The sequence below is a fragment of the Cibotium barometz genome, chromosome 41 (assembly GCF_041138505.1).
Source record: "Cibotium barometz isolate CiBa-2024 chromosome 41, ASM4113850v1, whole genome shotgun sequence".
In the NCBI taxonomy this organism is placed as follows: domain Eukaryota; kingdom Viridiplantae; phylum Streptophyta; class Polypodiopsida; order Cyatheales; family Cibotiaceae; genus Cibotium; species Cibotium barometz.
In genome coordinates this window covers 21227849-21243278 of record NC_141086.1, presented here as the reverse complement: position 1 = coordinate 21243278, position 15430 = coordinate 21227849, and the positions used below count along the sequence as shown (strand labels likewise).

At 44.9% G+C, this 15430-nt stretch overlaps 1 protein-coding gene across 4 annotated transcripts in view; it reads left to right on the top strand.

The window, feature by feature from the left end:
* The window catches only part of RAD51D (DNA repair RAD51-like protein), a 65575-nt gene extending 51281 nt beyond the window's left edge, over positions 1-14294 (top strand). For 2 of the 4 annotated variants that reach the window (XR_015262980.1, XM_086780114.1), the window contains 2 exons: positions 13611-13760; positions 13887-14294. Coding sequence is in view for 1 of the 4 variants with exons in the window: in XM_086780114.1 (XP_086636240.1) it covers positions 13611-13760; positions 13887-13943 (207 nt within the window). In the remaining 3 variants the exon portion in view is untranslated. Of the gene's footprint in view, positions 1-13610; positions 13761-13886 lie in introns of those variants that run through there. The other 2 variants (XR_015262979.1, XR_015262981.1) reach the window with 2 other exon arrangements.
* Positions 14295-15430: the final 1136 nt, after the last annotated feature.

The following is a 15430-nucleotide window of genomic DNA, read 5'->3' as shown; positions in this document are numbered from 1 at the left end:
TGGCTGGAGATAAACTAGCCCGCTCAATGAATCCATCTTCAGTGCAAAATTGCTCTCTGTGGAACTGCAGTTTGGAGGAGACACTAACAGGGACAGATCTGTGCAAAGTCAGATCAGGTCTAGGCTGATGATACGGTTGATCTGCTGGTGTGAGAGAGCCAATAGAGGTCCCAAACTCAGCCAAATCATGAAAGCATCATCCTCGTCTAATGCCTTTGGTCCCACCGTAGCGGGGATCCTCACTTTTTGAAATGATTTTTAGACATTTCTGCATAGGAAAGGCTTACAATAGCCTTATATGAGAGGCGCAGTAAGGGAGTTTAGACTGCCAACCACGCATAAGAGTTTTCTGCCACCATGATTTAGACTTGTGCAATCCCCACACCTTATTGGCCTTGGCTGAAACCCAATCGTTCTCTGATACGAGCTTATGATAGACCTGGTTAGCTGAAAGTGATATCAAGTCACCAAATTTACATAGTGCCCAATCAAGCCAAGGTTGATCTGCAGATGGCCGAGGTAATGGAGTAAAAGGCTCAACTGCATGCATGATGTCAACCCATAGTGGCTGAAATGTCCGAGGAACCCTAAAGTGCTGCCGAATACGACGAAACGAATATGGCCTGTCACGACCAGGTATCACAGCATCTCGGATTCTAACCAAGCCTAACCTGACTATGCGGTTGAGTTGTATGCGTGAAGCATCTCTGTCTGGCCAAACAATGACACGCGACTCCACAAATGTTTCGAACTGCAAAGAGTTCAAAAGTAGTCTTTCATGACTAGGATCCCACCGAGCCAATAGTAGAACTTCATGCCAAGAAAGGAGAATATGCGATAAAATGTAAGATGAGCGAATACGGACAGGACGAGCCGCATTCACAATGTCCCACCATGAAGCCTGCACACGTGTCCGCCCATGTGACAATCCCTCCAACTCAATCAAGTCACGAGCCATGAATACCCAAGGCTGCTCCTGCAAACACATATCCTGAAAAAGCGCCCACCTACGCGCCACCATATGCAAGCGGACATCCAGTAAAGCAGCCCCACCCATTCTTTTGGGCGTCGTAATGTGATTCCAAGCTATCCATGTTTGACCCATAATATTTCCTTGCCTCTTCCACAGCATAAACCGAATGGGAGCAACCATACGGAGAAGAGATTTTTGCGTCCAAGGTAGCAAAGGCAAAAAATAGGAAATCATGCTAAGCATAATAACCTGAGCTACCTTAACCCTCACGTGCATAGGCCACCCTTGAGCTTTCCAATACACAAATTTATCCGAGATCCGAGCAGAAATCCAAGCAAGAAGCGCTTGGGGGTCCACATCCACACCAACCGGATACCCAAGATGATGAACAATGTCTCCTGTATGCACCACACGGCCTTGCCACCCTAATGCCTCAAGATCAAATTCCGTGATACAATGAGGGCTGATTTTGTTGAATTTATTTTCAGCCCAGAAGCCAATGCAAAATTATTCCAAGCTTCCATTGCTCGATGGGAGGCCCCTAGACATAAGTGACCCTTAGTAAGTTGATAAACTTTAGAAAGGGGCACTAGGATATTTTTGGGAAAAAGAGGCAACTCCTCTTTGAGAGTTACACGCCTCTCTCCTATCTCTCTCTCTCTTGCTTTTTGGAGATCGTGCAAGCTACCTGCGTGGAGGAGAAGAGAAACTCTGTCGACTGGCTGCAAAGAGGTGGTGGTTGGATTTACTGTGTGGAGAGCAGGTTGTACTGAATACAGGCCGTACAGACCACATGGCTGCAGGCCGTATAGAGCAGGCGGCTGCAGTCCTATTGGTGGCTGGTTCAGGCAGCGCTGGCAGGTACGGACAGCAGGTACAGTCCGTACTGTTGGTACTGGCGCCTGCTGCTGTGTACGACAACAGGTACAGGCTGTTGCACATCGATTGGTTCAGGCGGCTGCAGGTGTACAGGCGGTTACTATGCAGGTAGGCTGGTACGGCTGCTGTATGACAGCTGACACAAGCAACAGTTGCACGTACAGTACTGTACGGACAGGCACAGTCAGGTACTGCAAACCTGTACGGACAGGTACAAGCGGCCACACACCTGTTCAGTCCTAAACAGTTGTAGGCGGCGTTCTATTAGAGTCCAGGTGGTGCATCAGTCAGGCGGCTGCAGGGAGAAAAGTACAGACAGCCTATTGCAAGTACAGACTGGTACGGTCAGTCCCTCTGGTGCAGAACCACGCATTAAAATTGGTAAGCTCTGAACATATCAATCTTTCTTTCTTTGCACTGGTTTATGTCTGCTGCTGCAGAGTTGTGTCATCTGGTCCTTTGTAAGAGGAAGGGTATGGCAGTTTGAAGGGTGGAAACAGAGATCAGACAGTGGATGTGTATGTGAACTGAGTTGTGAAACCATGTTCATGGAATATGCCAGATGTGTGCTCAAGGCTGTCCTACTGAATTGTCTTGGTTGATTAGAGGGAAGCACAGGGTGTTGCTTTTGTGGGACACAAATCTGTGTGTGAATCCTCTGTGCTAAGAGGTCTTGAGGGCTGCCAGATTGGACATGCAGGTTTACTTTCCTGGATTGGCTTTGTTGTACTCAGTTAAACATTTTATGAATTTGAATAAGGAAATACCGAAAGGGGCGCCAAGCTTTGGGGCCAACAGGTGTCGATTTCCTTTCAGTTTTGGAGCATTCTAGCTCCAGTTAATTTTGTTATTTATTTGGACTACAATTGGAAGAGTTATTGTTAGTCTACCGCACTTTGGTTTCTACCAAAGGCCGGTTTCAAGGTTCCCTTGCCGGGACCCATCATCAACTTTCTTAAGGGGGTGAGCTCGTGGTTGACTCGACGAAAGCTATTGCTGGAAAATTCAGCAGCATGTCTGACACAGAAGACGAATATTTTTATGATGAAGAGGAAGAGCAAGAGACCTCTCTTGAGAGAAATGAATCTGAGGATATTCTTGCAGGAGAACAGGCTGCAGATGATGCACAATATGAGGATGTAACACAGCCAGAAGATATGCCTAGTAAAGAGGAAGATGATGCTCAGTTTAAAAATCGTTGGGCAGGTGTAATGGATGTGTTTATGCAGCTCACTCAAAGTGAGAAGTTTGCTGAATTTATGAGATCCCGTTCTGAGCCTGAAAAGAAGAAGAAGAAAGTGCGTTCTAAGAACCCACCTCAGGGCAATAGTGGTGCCTTCCACAGGATCCATCTTTTGGACAGTTTCCGAACATGCAACATACTTTTGGTGCCAACTCACAGAGTTCCTTTTTCGAACAGCCATCTATTCCACAGCAGTCTATGCATCTAGGCTATTTTGGTGGTGGCTCTGTGTTCCAATCCATGACTGGGGGTTATCCTCAGGGAGGCATGGGTGTTCCAGGGAATTCTGGAGCTAGTTTTCAGCCTGGTATGCAAATATGTTTGGTGGTATGCAGTCCGGAATGCAAGGAAACATGTCATGTTTGGGGGCATGCAGCCTGGAATGCAAGGAAATATGCATGGGGGCATGCAGCCCGGTATGCATAATGGTATGTTTGGAAACATGGCTGGAATGTATGGAATGCCAGGTGTGGGAATTGGTAATGTTGACCCTATGATGGGCATGAATGCTGGGGGTAGCAATCTTGTGAAGCCACTTCCTTACGATAATCTAACGCCTATGGGTAAGGCGAAGGATTATAAGAAAGGGGGAGCTGCTGTGAAATTTGACACATTCAGTGGGGCCAAAGATAAGCTAAAGGCACTTAAATTTTTACAGCAGTTTGATGCTGCTTTTTCTGGTGGTAATTATACGGAGTCCTCTAAGGTGAGAAAAGCTGCGACTTTTCTCAAAGGCAATGCATTGCAGTGGTGGTCCACTCTTCTTTTACAGGGCATAGCACCATCTACTTGGGTACAGTTTAAGCAGGTGTTCTCTTCCGTATGGCTCACATCTACTTTTGAGGTGGATGTAATGACAACATGGCACAAGTTGGATGCATCAAAGTGTGAAAATCTTGAGGATTATAATAAGAAGTTTTGGGAAGCTTTACTCCCAGTTACTTCTTATCGTGCAGTGCCTTTGTCTGAGCTGGTAGAGAAGTATTGTTGTGGGCTGCCCAAGGAAGTGCGTGATTATTGCATCAAGACTCGAGTAACAAATATGTCACAGATGATAGAGAATGCTATGACAGCAAATGCGTTACTCACTGGAGTCTCATCTGGATTTAAAGGAAGTAAAAGCTTAAGCAAGAAATTTGAAAAGTCAGGGCATGCTTCGCGTGATGCAAAAGGGTCTACAGAGAAGCGGTATAAGAAGTTACCAATGCCCAAGAGAACTCCTGAGGAGAGACAGGCTTTGATGGATGCTCGGAAATGTTTTTACTGTACAGAAGAGGGACATATGTCTTTTAATTGTCCCAAGCGAAAGTCCCAAAAGGACTTTGACACTAAAGGGGAACCCAAGTCAAAGAAACCAAAACCTTCTGTAGGGTTAGTTCCTAATCTTGTTGGGAAACAGCCAGGTGGTGAAGAGACTGAATTGTGCAGGGCATGGGGCAAAGTGAGAGATCAAAATGCCTTGATTTTCTTTGACACAGGTGCTAGAGCCAACTTTATTTCACCGGATTTAGCTGGCCGATTGGGGATCCGTGCAGAGGAGATGGGGCCTTTATATGAGGCTAATATGGCTTGTCCTGGATATGCAGAACCCGTCACTCCTATTATTGGGAAGCTCAGGCTTCATTTGCAGGGTTATGTGGACAGCGAGGAGTTTTTCATCATGCCACTTGATGGATGTGATGTTTTGTTGGGTATGCCATGGGGCCATAGAGTACATGCGGTGGTGGATACATACAATAGGAAGATTACTTTGACTCATAGAGGGAAAGAACATGTTTTGGATGTAAAGCTTAAAGAAGAATCTGTTCCTATTTTATCAGCTTCGGCAATTTGATCAGTAATGAAAAAGCATCTTTCCGCGTACTTGATTTTTGTAAAGGATGCAACAGATGATGAGTCTAAATCTAATTTATCTACGTCAGATAAGGACAGGACTGATTTCTTATGTGAGTTCCAAGATTGTTTTTTCGGGTCATTGCCAGGGAAACTTCCTCCGGAAAGGCCAGAAGATCATGCTATTGATCTAATCCCGGGGAGTACTCCACTAAATAGACCGCGGTACCGTGTTAGTGCAGCCCAACAAGAAGAAATTATGAGTCAGGTGCAGGAATTGTTGAATAAAGGGTTGATCCAGCCTAGCTCATCACCCTTTTGCTCACCTGTACTCTTAGTGCAAAAGAAAGATGGTTCTTGGCGCATGTGTATTGATTACAGGGCGCTGAACAAGAATACCATCAAGAATCGATTCCCTATTCCGAGGATCGATGACATTTTGGACCGCTTACAGGGCTCCACAGTCTTTAGTCGGATAGACTTGAAAAGCGGGTATCATCAGATACGTATTAGACCCGAGAATGTGCATAAGACAGCATTTCGAACCACTTTTGGGTTATATGAGTTCTTGGTTATGCCCTTTGGTTTGACAAATGCACCTGCCACATTTAACAGAATGATGGACAGGATTTTCCGGCCTCATAGAGCGTTTGTGGGCACATTCTTTGATGATATGATTGTGCTTCACACACTGAGGAGGAGCATAGAAGGCATTTGGCCATTGCGTTTGAAGAACTCCGGAATCATAGGCTGGTCATTAATGGCAAGAAGAGTGAGTTCTTCTTGCAAGAGATACACTTCTTGGGGCATATTGTGTCTAAGCATGGAGTCCGTATGGATCCATCGAAGGTAGAAGCAATTCTTAATTGGCCAGATTTGAGGACCGTGCATGATGTACGCAGCTTTTTGGGATTGTGTTCCTATTACAGGCGGTATTTTGCTGAAATTGCTTCGCCCCTTCATGCCTTAACAAAGAAGGCAACTCCGTTTAGATGGGCTGATCAGGAAATTACAGCCTTTAAAAAGCTTAAAGAAAAGCATACTTCGGATCCAGTATTGGTATTACCGGATGTTAGATCGTTGTAACACCGCTACGGGTGTTACCACAGGAGGGGACGGCCTCTGTCTCACCACCCAGCCATGGAGGAAGAATGAGGATTGCCCCTCATCCCCCAGGCTATATAGTGTGTGGCCTGCCGTCCACACTAGCCTGGCCGCCCATGACTCCGCATGGGCGTCCTCTCCCACTGAACCCCGGATGGCCACGTCCTTGGCCATCCGGTCTGCCGTCGGTCACAGGCGTTACAGCCTACGTGACATTACCCCCCCCTTAAGAAGAGTTTTCGTCCTCGAAAACAAACTGGGGAAACCTTTTGGAAATTGCACTACGGCGTTCCCAGGTAGCTACCTCCTCATCCCTATCTGTCCATTTAACAAGTACCTCCTGGTACACTTTATGTCGGGTTTGTCTATCACGATACGCTAGAATCTTTCTGGTTCATGTGGTATCTTTGGTGGCTCTATCAAGTCCACCAAAATCTCTGGAGAAACTGCGTTCTCTAACCCGTGAACTGATTTCTTCAGTTTACTGACATGGAAGACAGGATGGACTTGAGAACTCTCCGGTAACTCAAGTTTATATGCTACGTCCCCAATCTTCTTAAGGATTTTAAAAGGACCACAATATCTCGGAGAAAGTTTATCACACTTTCCCGTTTTCATGGTTTCTGACTGCGCAGGAACCTTGAGGAATACAAAGTCACCTTCTGCAAAGGTCACCTTTCTACGTCCTTTATCCGCATAAGTTTTAGCGCGATCCTGAGCGCTACGAATGCTCTCACGTGCGGCTCTGAGCATATCATTCATATCTTCAAGGAAATCCTTGACAGATTGAATCTTCTCCTTTTCTAGGCCTACAGCCATCGGAGATCTCGGCTGGAATCCATACATTAACATGAATGGTGTAAATCCAGTCGCTGAGTGTTTGGAGCTGTTATAGGCAAACTCCAATAAGGGCAAGTACTCTTCCGAATTAGATTGCTTCTTACTAACATAAGAATGCAACATATCCTCTAGAATTTGGTTAACTCTTTCAGTTTGACCATCAGACTCCGGATGATCTGCCGTACTCATACTCAGAGTAGTATCCAACTTTTTGAAAACTTCCCTCCAAAAATGACTGTTGAACTTTCTATCTCTATCCGACACTATATCTGCGGGCAGGCCATATAGCTTGTAGAGATGTTCAATAAAGAGTTTTGCCAACTCTGGCGTTTTAACAATTTTCTTCGTGGCGATAAACTTTGCCATTTTAGTTAACCTGTTCACTACCACCCACACCGAGTCATTCCCTCGACTCGTCTTGGGTAAACCGGTAATGAAATCCATGGAAATGCTTTCCCATTTCCCTTGAGGAATCTCCAGCGGATGGAGTAGTCCTCCAACCTTAAGACGTTCATGTTTATTGACCTGGTAGTGGGCACTTATTGCATTTCAGCACATAAGTCTGGACGTCCTTAAACAAACTAGGCCAATAAAACTGTCTTTTTACTAGTGCATAGGTCTTCTGAATCTCGGGATGACCCGCACTTGGACTATCATGACTTTCTTTAAGAATTTGGGCCTGAAAGTCACCAATAATTGGTACACATACTCTACCCTTGTAGAGTAAGTACCCGTCGTCAATGGAGTAATTAGCATATTTCTCCCCCCGACGAAGTTTATCACTCCCCTTTGAAGCCGTGGCAGTCAAAGGTGATGAAGGGCCTACGTCAGAGCTCTCCGGCTCCAAACTATACCCAGAAGACACGGCTAGTCTCTCCAGACTAACTCTCGCTTCCCTTCTCGTTGCACCTTCGGCCAGTCTCTCCGGACTAGCAATCCGTGCCAACGAGGGAGGTGGGCGCGTCTGTAAAGAAGTGCATACGCGTACAACGCGCCAGACCTCTGTAAAAGATGGATCGTGCTCACATAAACCACGTAGTGACTCCAAGAAATCATTCTTGAAGACTGTGAAACTTAGTTCATTAATTTGTGGCATGCGACTAAGTGCATCTGCCACCACGTTATACTTACCTTTCTGGTAACGTATCTGAAGGTCAAACTCCTGTAGAATCTCCGCTCACTGAACTTTTATACCCTTCAGTTCATTTTGACTTGAAAGCCATTTCAGACTTTCATGGTCCGTCCGGACCTCAAAAGTAGCACCATATAAATAGTGTCTCCACTTTTTCAATGCATGAACTATCGCTAGTAACTCTCGCTCATAAGCCGAGTAGTTACGTTGCGCACGATCTAACTTTTTACTCTCAAATGCAATTGGGCGTTCCCTTTGCATAAGTACGGCCCCAATGGCCTCATTACTAGCGTCTGTTTCCAAAACAAACGGCTCATTTGGATCGACAATAGTCAAAACAGGTGCAGCTGCTACGGTCACCTTGAGCTTATCAAAGCTCTTCTGTTGGGCTTCCCCCCAACTAATGTTTTTAGTTTTTGACCGTAACTGGTCAGTCAATGAGACTGCGATCTTCGCGTAGTCCTTCACATACTGTCGGTAGAACCCCGACATGCCAAGAAAAATCTGCAGTTCCTCGAGATTCTTCGGCGCTAGCCATTTAAGAATAGCCTCTACTTTTTCTGGCTCCATCCGCGTACCATCGGCGGATATAATATGGCCAAGGTAGTGAATTTCTGTTTCAAAAAATTCACATTTGCTCTTCTTTGCAAATAGTTTGTGCTCTCGCAACAACTCGAACACTAGACGCAAATGCTCTATGTGTTCTTTCTGTGTCTTACTGTACACAAGAATATCATCTAGGAAAACTACTACGAATTTTTCCAGATATGGACGTAAAATACTGTCCATCAGCGTCATAAACGTCGCTGGAGCATTGGTTAGCCCAAATGGCATAACCAAAAACTCAAAATGCCCGAAACGGGTCCTAAATGCTGTCTTCGCAACATCTTCTTGTTTAATTCTAACCTGCTGATATCCTGATCTCAGGTCTATTTTTGTGAAGTATCTCGATCCATAGAGTTGATCAAACAACTCATCCATGCGTGGCATTGGATACTTGTTCTTAATCGTTATCTGATTAAGAGCCCTATAGTCTGTGCACATCCGCATAGATCCGTCTTTCTTCTTTACCAAAAGAATAGGCGATGCCCACCACGGACTTGAACTAGGCCGAATGAAGCCTAATATTCCGTCAATTGTTTTTCCACCTCCTGAGCCTCGGAGTGGCTTAATCTATAAGCAGGTTTGCTTATAGGTTTTGATCCTGGCATAACTTCGATGCCATGCTCTACTTCTCTAGATGGTGGTAAACCATCTGGTAAATCATCAAGAAAAACATCCTGAAATTCCTCTAATAAATTCATTAAAGTGTCTACGTACTTTTTCTTCAATGTCTCTTTCACCTTGGATTTTTTCTTGTTTGAATCACATGCATGCCAAACAGGGTTTTCAAACAGTGGGTCTCGTCCAAAGCTATTTTGTTTTCCTTGTTTGTCTACGCAAACATCAATTACAGTTGCATCTACGGAAATAGAATTCAAAAGAGGGTAACAAGCATATACCTCTACTATCTGGTCTCTGCGGACTGCTGTACACAGCTCCATGGAGGAAATAAGTGGTGTGGCGGAGACAACCCAGCCATAGAGGAAGAATGAGGATTGCCCCTCATCCCCCTGGCTATATACTGTGTGGCCTGCCGTCCACACTAGCCTGGCCGCCCATGACTCCGCATGGGCGTCCTCTCCCACTGAACCCCGGATGGCCACGTCCTTGGCCATCCGGTCTGCCGTCGGTCACAGGCGTTACAGCCTACGTGACACCGGACCTCCGAAAGGCTTTTGTTGTCCAATGTGATGCATGTGGAAACAGCATTGGGGCAGTTCTCTTGCAGGAAGGACATGTGATAGCCTATGAGAGTCGAATATTGTAGAATGCCGAGAAGCATTTACAGGTTTATGAGAAAGAGATGTTGGCTGTAATTCATGCTCTTTCTACATGGAAACACTATTTGCTTGGGGCTGATTTCACCGTGCAGACAGATCATCAGACCTTGCATTATTTCCTCACGCAAACTAAGCTTTCTGAGAAGCATATGCGATGGGCCAACTTTTTGTCTATGTTCCACTTCCAGATTGTGCATGTGGAAGGCAAAAAGAATGTTGTGGCAGATGCTTTGTCACACAAGCCACAGGTCTCAGCAGTTTCACTTGCTTATCATCATGAGCTTGATGAGATGAAAGAGCAGTATGCCCATGATGAGGATTTTGAAAGGCTCTATGATCAGATGTCTGAGGGTCAGCAGTATGATCATTATACTCTGAGAGATGGGTTTTTGTTGATGCATGGTAGATTGTGTTACCAGGCAACCTCGACTCAAGGTTATGATTGAAAGTCATGCTCCACCGTATGCAGGTCATAGACGTATTGACGCCACGGTAAAAGCAGTTGAGACTTTCTTTTATTGGCCAACCTTGAGAAGAGATATTGATGCTTTTGTTAGGCAATGTATCGTATGTCAGAAGGTGAAGTTTGACCGTCAAAAGACACCAGGGTTACTTCAACCTTTACCTATTCCAGATAGACCATGGGAGAGCATTGCCATGGATTTTATATTTGATCTTCCACGGACACAAACGGGGAATGATGGCATTTGGACTATCATATGCAGGTTCAGTAAGCAGGTCCATTTCATTCCCGTGTGTAAGACGATCAAAGTTGATCATATGGTGAAGTTGTTCATGGCGAACATTTTAAAGTATCATGGCTTGCCTTCGTCTATCATTAGTGACCGTGATCCACGGATGACGAGTTTATTCTGGAGAGGGTTGTTTGACAACATGGGTACAACTCTCAAGTTTTCATCTTCATTTCATCCACAAACAGATGGTCAATCGGAAGAGGCTAATTCTACAGTGTTAGATCTTCTTAAGTGTTATGTGTCAGAGCACAAGCAACAATGGGAAAAGTATCTTCCTTTGGTGGAGTTTGCATATAATAACACCGTCCATACCTCAACGAGCAAGGCGCCTTTTGAGATTGTGGAAGGAGGGAAGAAGGTACCACCCATTTTGCACACAAAGGATAAGGGGTCTTTGAGGCTGATCAGTATGTGGAGAATATGGATGAAGCTTATCGGAGAGTTAAGTTGGCACTCCAGAAAACTCAGGAAAAGCAAAAGAAAGCAGCAGACTGTCACAGACGTGCATTAGAGTTTGCATTGGGTGATTGGGTTCTTTTGTGATTTGAAAAGGCTAGGCTCAAGAAGATGAAGGGTAAAGAGCGCTTATTCCCTAAGTTGAGCATGCGCTATTATGGACCTTTTCAGGTATTGGAAAAGATTGGTGAGGTGGCCTATCGCTTGAAGCTACCAGATCACTGGAGGATTGACAATGCATTTCATGTGAGTTCACTTAGACCTTTCCGTGGGGATGTGCCTGAGGATGTATCAGATGAGGCTCAGCCGGAAGTTGAGGAACTTGATGAGGTTCTTATTCCAGAGCAGATACTGGCACATAAGGAAAGAAAGGTACGAGGTGAAGTTTCTCGTCGCTATCTTGTGAAGTTCAAGAACTATTCACCGATGGATGCGAAGTGGATGGAGGAAGGTGACTTAACAGATTCACCTCAGGTTTTGCAGCTTTATCTCGATGCCTTTGAGTTGGAGCCGACTCTTGTTACGGCTTAATCAATTTCAGCAGAGCATGGGTCTGGAGCATCGCCTGATGCTCATGAGGGGGGTAGCACCTCCACTCCCTTGATACAGACAGGCTCAGATGATATCTAGAGGTCGCTTGGTGCAGCTTTTGTCTCACCCGAAGATACTGATAGCTGACAGTACATCTGTTTATGGGACTTCTATGATATATGTGTACTAGTCACATTGGATGTTGTGGTTGTGTATGGTTCACAGTGGTATACAACTTGGACTACTACTACACCATTGGTTTGCAGTGAATGTTGTTACATATGCATGGCTTAGAGAGATTGGGACGTTGATCTTGCCATATTGTACATTTCACTTTGGATATTTTGCTATATCACCAGATTGCAATCGAGGACGCTTGCCATTTTTCAAGAGGGGGGTATGTCATGACTCTGTGAAAGTGGAACAGCACAAGTGTGGGCATGGTGGTTGGTGAGGAAGATAAATATTAAATGATTCATATTTGGGGTGCCCGGACAAATGGTATGATGTGTGGACATCCTCAAATGTGAAGGGGGACCAAGGACTTTAATATGTTTTAATCTTGGGAGGCCCCTAGGCATAAGTGACCCTTAGTAAGTTGATAAACTTTAGAAAGGGGCACTAGGATATTTTTGGGGAAAAGGGGCAACTCCTCTTTGGGAGTTACACGCCTCTCTCCTATCTCTCTCTCTCTCTTGCTTCTTGGAGATCGTGCAAGCTACCTGCGTGGAGGAGAAGAGAAACTCTGTCGACTGGCTGCAAAGAGGTGGCAGCTGGATTTACTGTGTGGAGAGCAGGCTGTACTGAGCAAGCGGCTGCAGTCCTATTGGCGGCTGGTTCAGGCAGCGCTGGCAGGTACGGACAGCAGGTACAGTCCGTACAGACCACGTGGCTGCAGGCCGTACAGAGCAAGCAGCTGCAGTCCTATTGGCGGCTGGTTCAGGCAGCACTGGCAGGTACAGACAGCAGGTACAGTCCGTACTGTTGGTACTGGCGGCGGTTGCTATACGACAACAGGTACAGGCTGTTGCACACGGATTGGTTCAGGCGGCTGCAGGTACAGGCGGTTACTGTGCAGGCAGGCTGGTACGGTTGCTGTACGACAGCTGACACAGGCAGTAGTTGCACGTACAGTGCTGTACGGACATGTACAGTCAGGCATTGCAAACCTGTACGGACAGGTACAAGCGGCCACACACCTGTTCAGTCCTGAACAGTTGCAGGCGGCGTTCTATCAGATTCCAGGTGGTGCATCAGTCAGGCGGTTGCAGGGAGAAAAGTACAGACAGCCTGTTGCAAGTACAGACTGGTACGGTCAGTCCCTCCGGTGCAGAACCACACATTAAAATTGGTAAGCTCTGAACATATCAATCTTTCTTTCTTTCCACTGGTTTATGTGTGCTGCTGCAGAGTTGTGTCATCTGGCCCTTTGTGAGAGGAAGGGCATGGCAGTTTGAAGGGTGGAAACAGAGATCAGACAGTGGATGTGTATGTGAACTGAGTTGTGAAACCATGTTCATGGAATATGCCAGATGTGTGCTCAAGGCTGCCCTACTGAATTGTTTTGGTTGATTAGAGGGAAGCAGAGTGTGTTGCTTTTGTGGGACACAGATCTGTGTGTGAATCCTCTGTGCTAAGAGGTCTTGAGGGCTACCAGATTGGACATGCAGGTTTACTTTCCTGGACTGGCTTTGTTGTACTCAGTTATACATTTCATTGAATTTGAATAAAGAAATACCGAAAGGGGCGCCAAGCTTTGGGGCCAACAGGTGTCGATTTCCTTTCAGTTTTGGAGCATTCTAGCTCGAGTTAATTTTGTTATTTATTTGGACTACAATTGGAAGAGTTACTGCTAGTCTACCGCACTTTGGTTTCTACCAGAGGCCGGTTTCATATATATATATATATATATATATATATATATATATATAGAGAGAGAGAGAGAGAGAGAGAGAGAGAGAGATTTTTCGGGGATGCACAGGTTACAAACCACACAGTGGCAGGAGAAAATAGGGCACCAAAGCCAGCCCTTGGTGAGAGCTGGAAGGTCGTAGCGCATGTACGTCTACTGCTTTCAAGGGAGCCAGCCACCGATATTTGTTCTGTATCTTTAATCAAGCATAGCTCCATGGTACACATTTCATACACAATGTCTATAATATGTGTTAAGAACAAACACTAATCCAATCAAGGTAGATATGAGATTGTAAGCATGCTTTTGTTTGCATGTGGGTTAATGTATTTGGTTACTTTGCAGAGATGCAACAAGCAAGGATCCTTTCGGCTGAGTAGTGCTGGTGTGCAGCCACTTTAGGCATGGCAATCTTTAATGCTCATCTCTGTATTATAATGCGAGGTCTCTTGCCTTCTGTTATCTTGCTACATGCAGACACGGCAGGTCTATGATGCTGCTGTGAGCATCGATTATCTTAACTGCCTGATGCCCTTTATGCAGTGGCGTCACAACAAGCTAGCCATCTTGGTTTTTCCTCAACTACTCATTGGTATGTAGGTCATGATGAATTGATTTTGATGGATCATACCATGTCTCCACCAGTAAAGATCTTATCATGGGGCTTCACATCACTACAATACATATGTGTGTGTGTGCACGTGCACACAATTTTGTTACTTTGCAAATGACTTGGTGCTCTTTGCATAGAAACCCATGCTTGTCATTTGAATTCTGTAAGTTTAGGGTGTGCGTGCTCGTGCATGCATTTGGGGCAATCTGCAATTTTGTTATTATGCATGTAGGTGACAAACCTATGTATGTCTTCAATCAATGCTATAGGTGTAGTCGGCTCTGCTAATGTGGTGGGCAATTGAAGATTCCTGCAAAGAGAATTTACTGTTTGTTGGCATTTACTAAAGATCTTAGACAAACTTGAGGTAGTATAAATACCTGGGCATAGAACCATATTGAATCATTAGTGGTGAAAATATTTTGAACGTGAACAAATGCAATCATGCAGGCATTGGTAGAGGTGGTCCCTGTAATCATTTTATGTAGGTGTATCCGTGACGAAAGTGCTGTGTAAATGGAGGTTTGGAGTGAGCACCTCTAAGGACACAAACATTAAGGTTTACATTTTACTGCACACGTGTCAGCCTCAAGACAGGTAAAGCTTACATTGGATTCTACATACAAACACAACCACAATTAACACACATGGATCCTTCACAAGTAATGCTTTGATTGGCACTAGGTGTTGTGTATGAGTGGAGGTAGGAGGAAGACATAAGGTAAGGTAATGCTGATAAGAGGACACTTCCTTTTTGTTTAGCCTGTGCACGCTTGAAACAAGAATTCCCATTTCATAAAAACCTGCTTTTTGAGAAGTTTGTTGGCACCAGAGTATTAATGCACTAGATCATCAATCCTATTTTCAATCACTCCATGTGTACTACATGATTGACATGCCTTCGTACTTGTTGAGCAGGTCTCACACTTGTTGAGCAGGTCTCACACTATAATTGACATGCCTTTGTACTTGTTGAGTAGGTCTCACACACTATAATTGACACATGCTGATATCACATATATTTATATACATTTGTGATAGTTGTGCTTTTCCCATAGCTCACTATCTATACCCATGGTATCGTTTGTCATTTATGTCTCAGAGATCCTTGCTTTAGGCGTTAATCTCTCTCTCTCTCTCTCTCTCTCTCTCTCTCTCTCTCCTTTTCACTTTGAAAGTTGCAAGCAGTGTTAGAAAAGCTGTAGATTCTCACAAGTGGAGACTCAAACCATAATTCTTTTTTCTTAATTTATATAAAAATTTACATGGAGGCCAA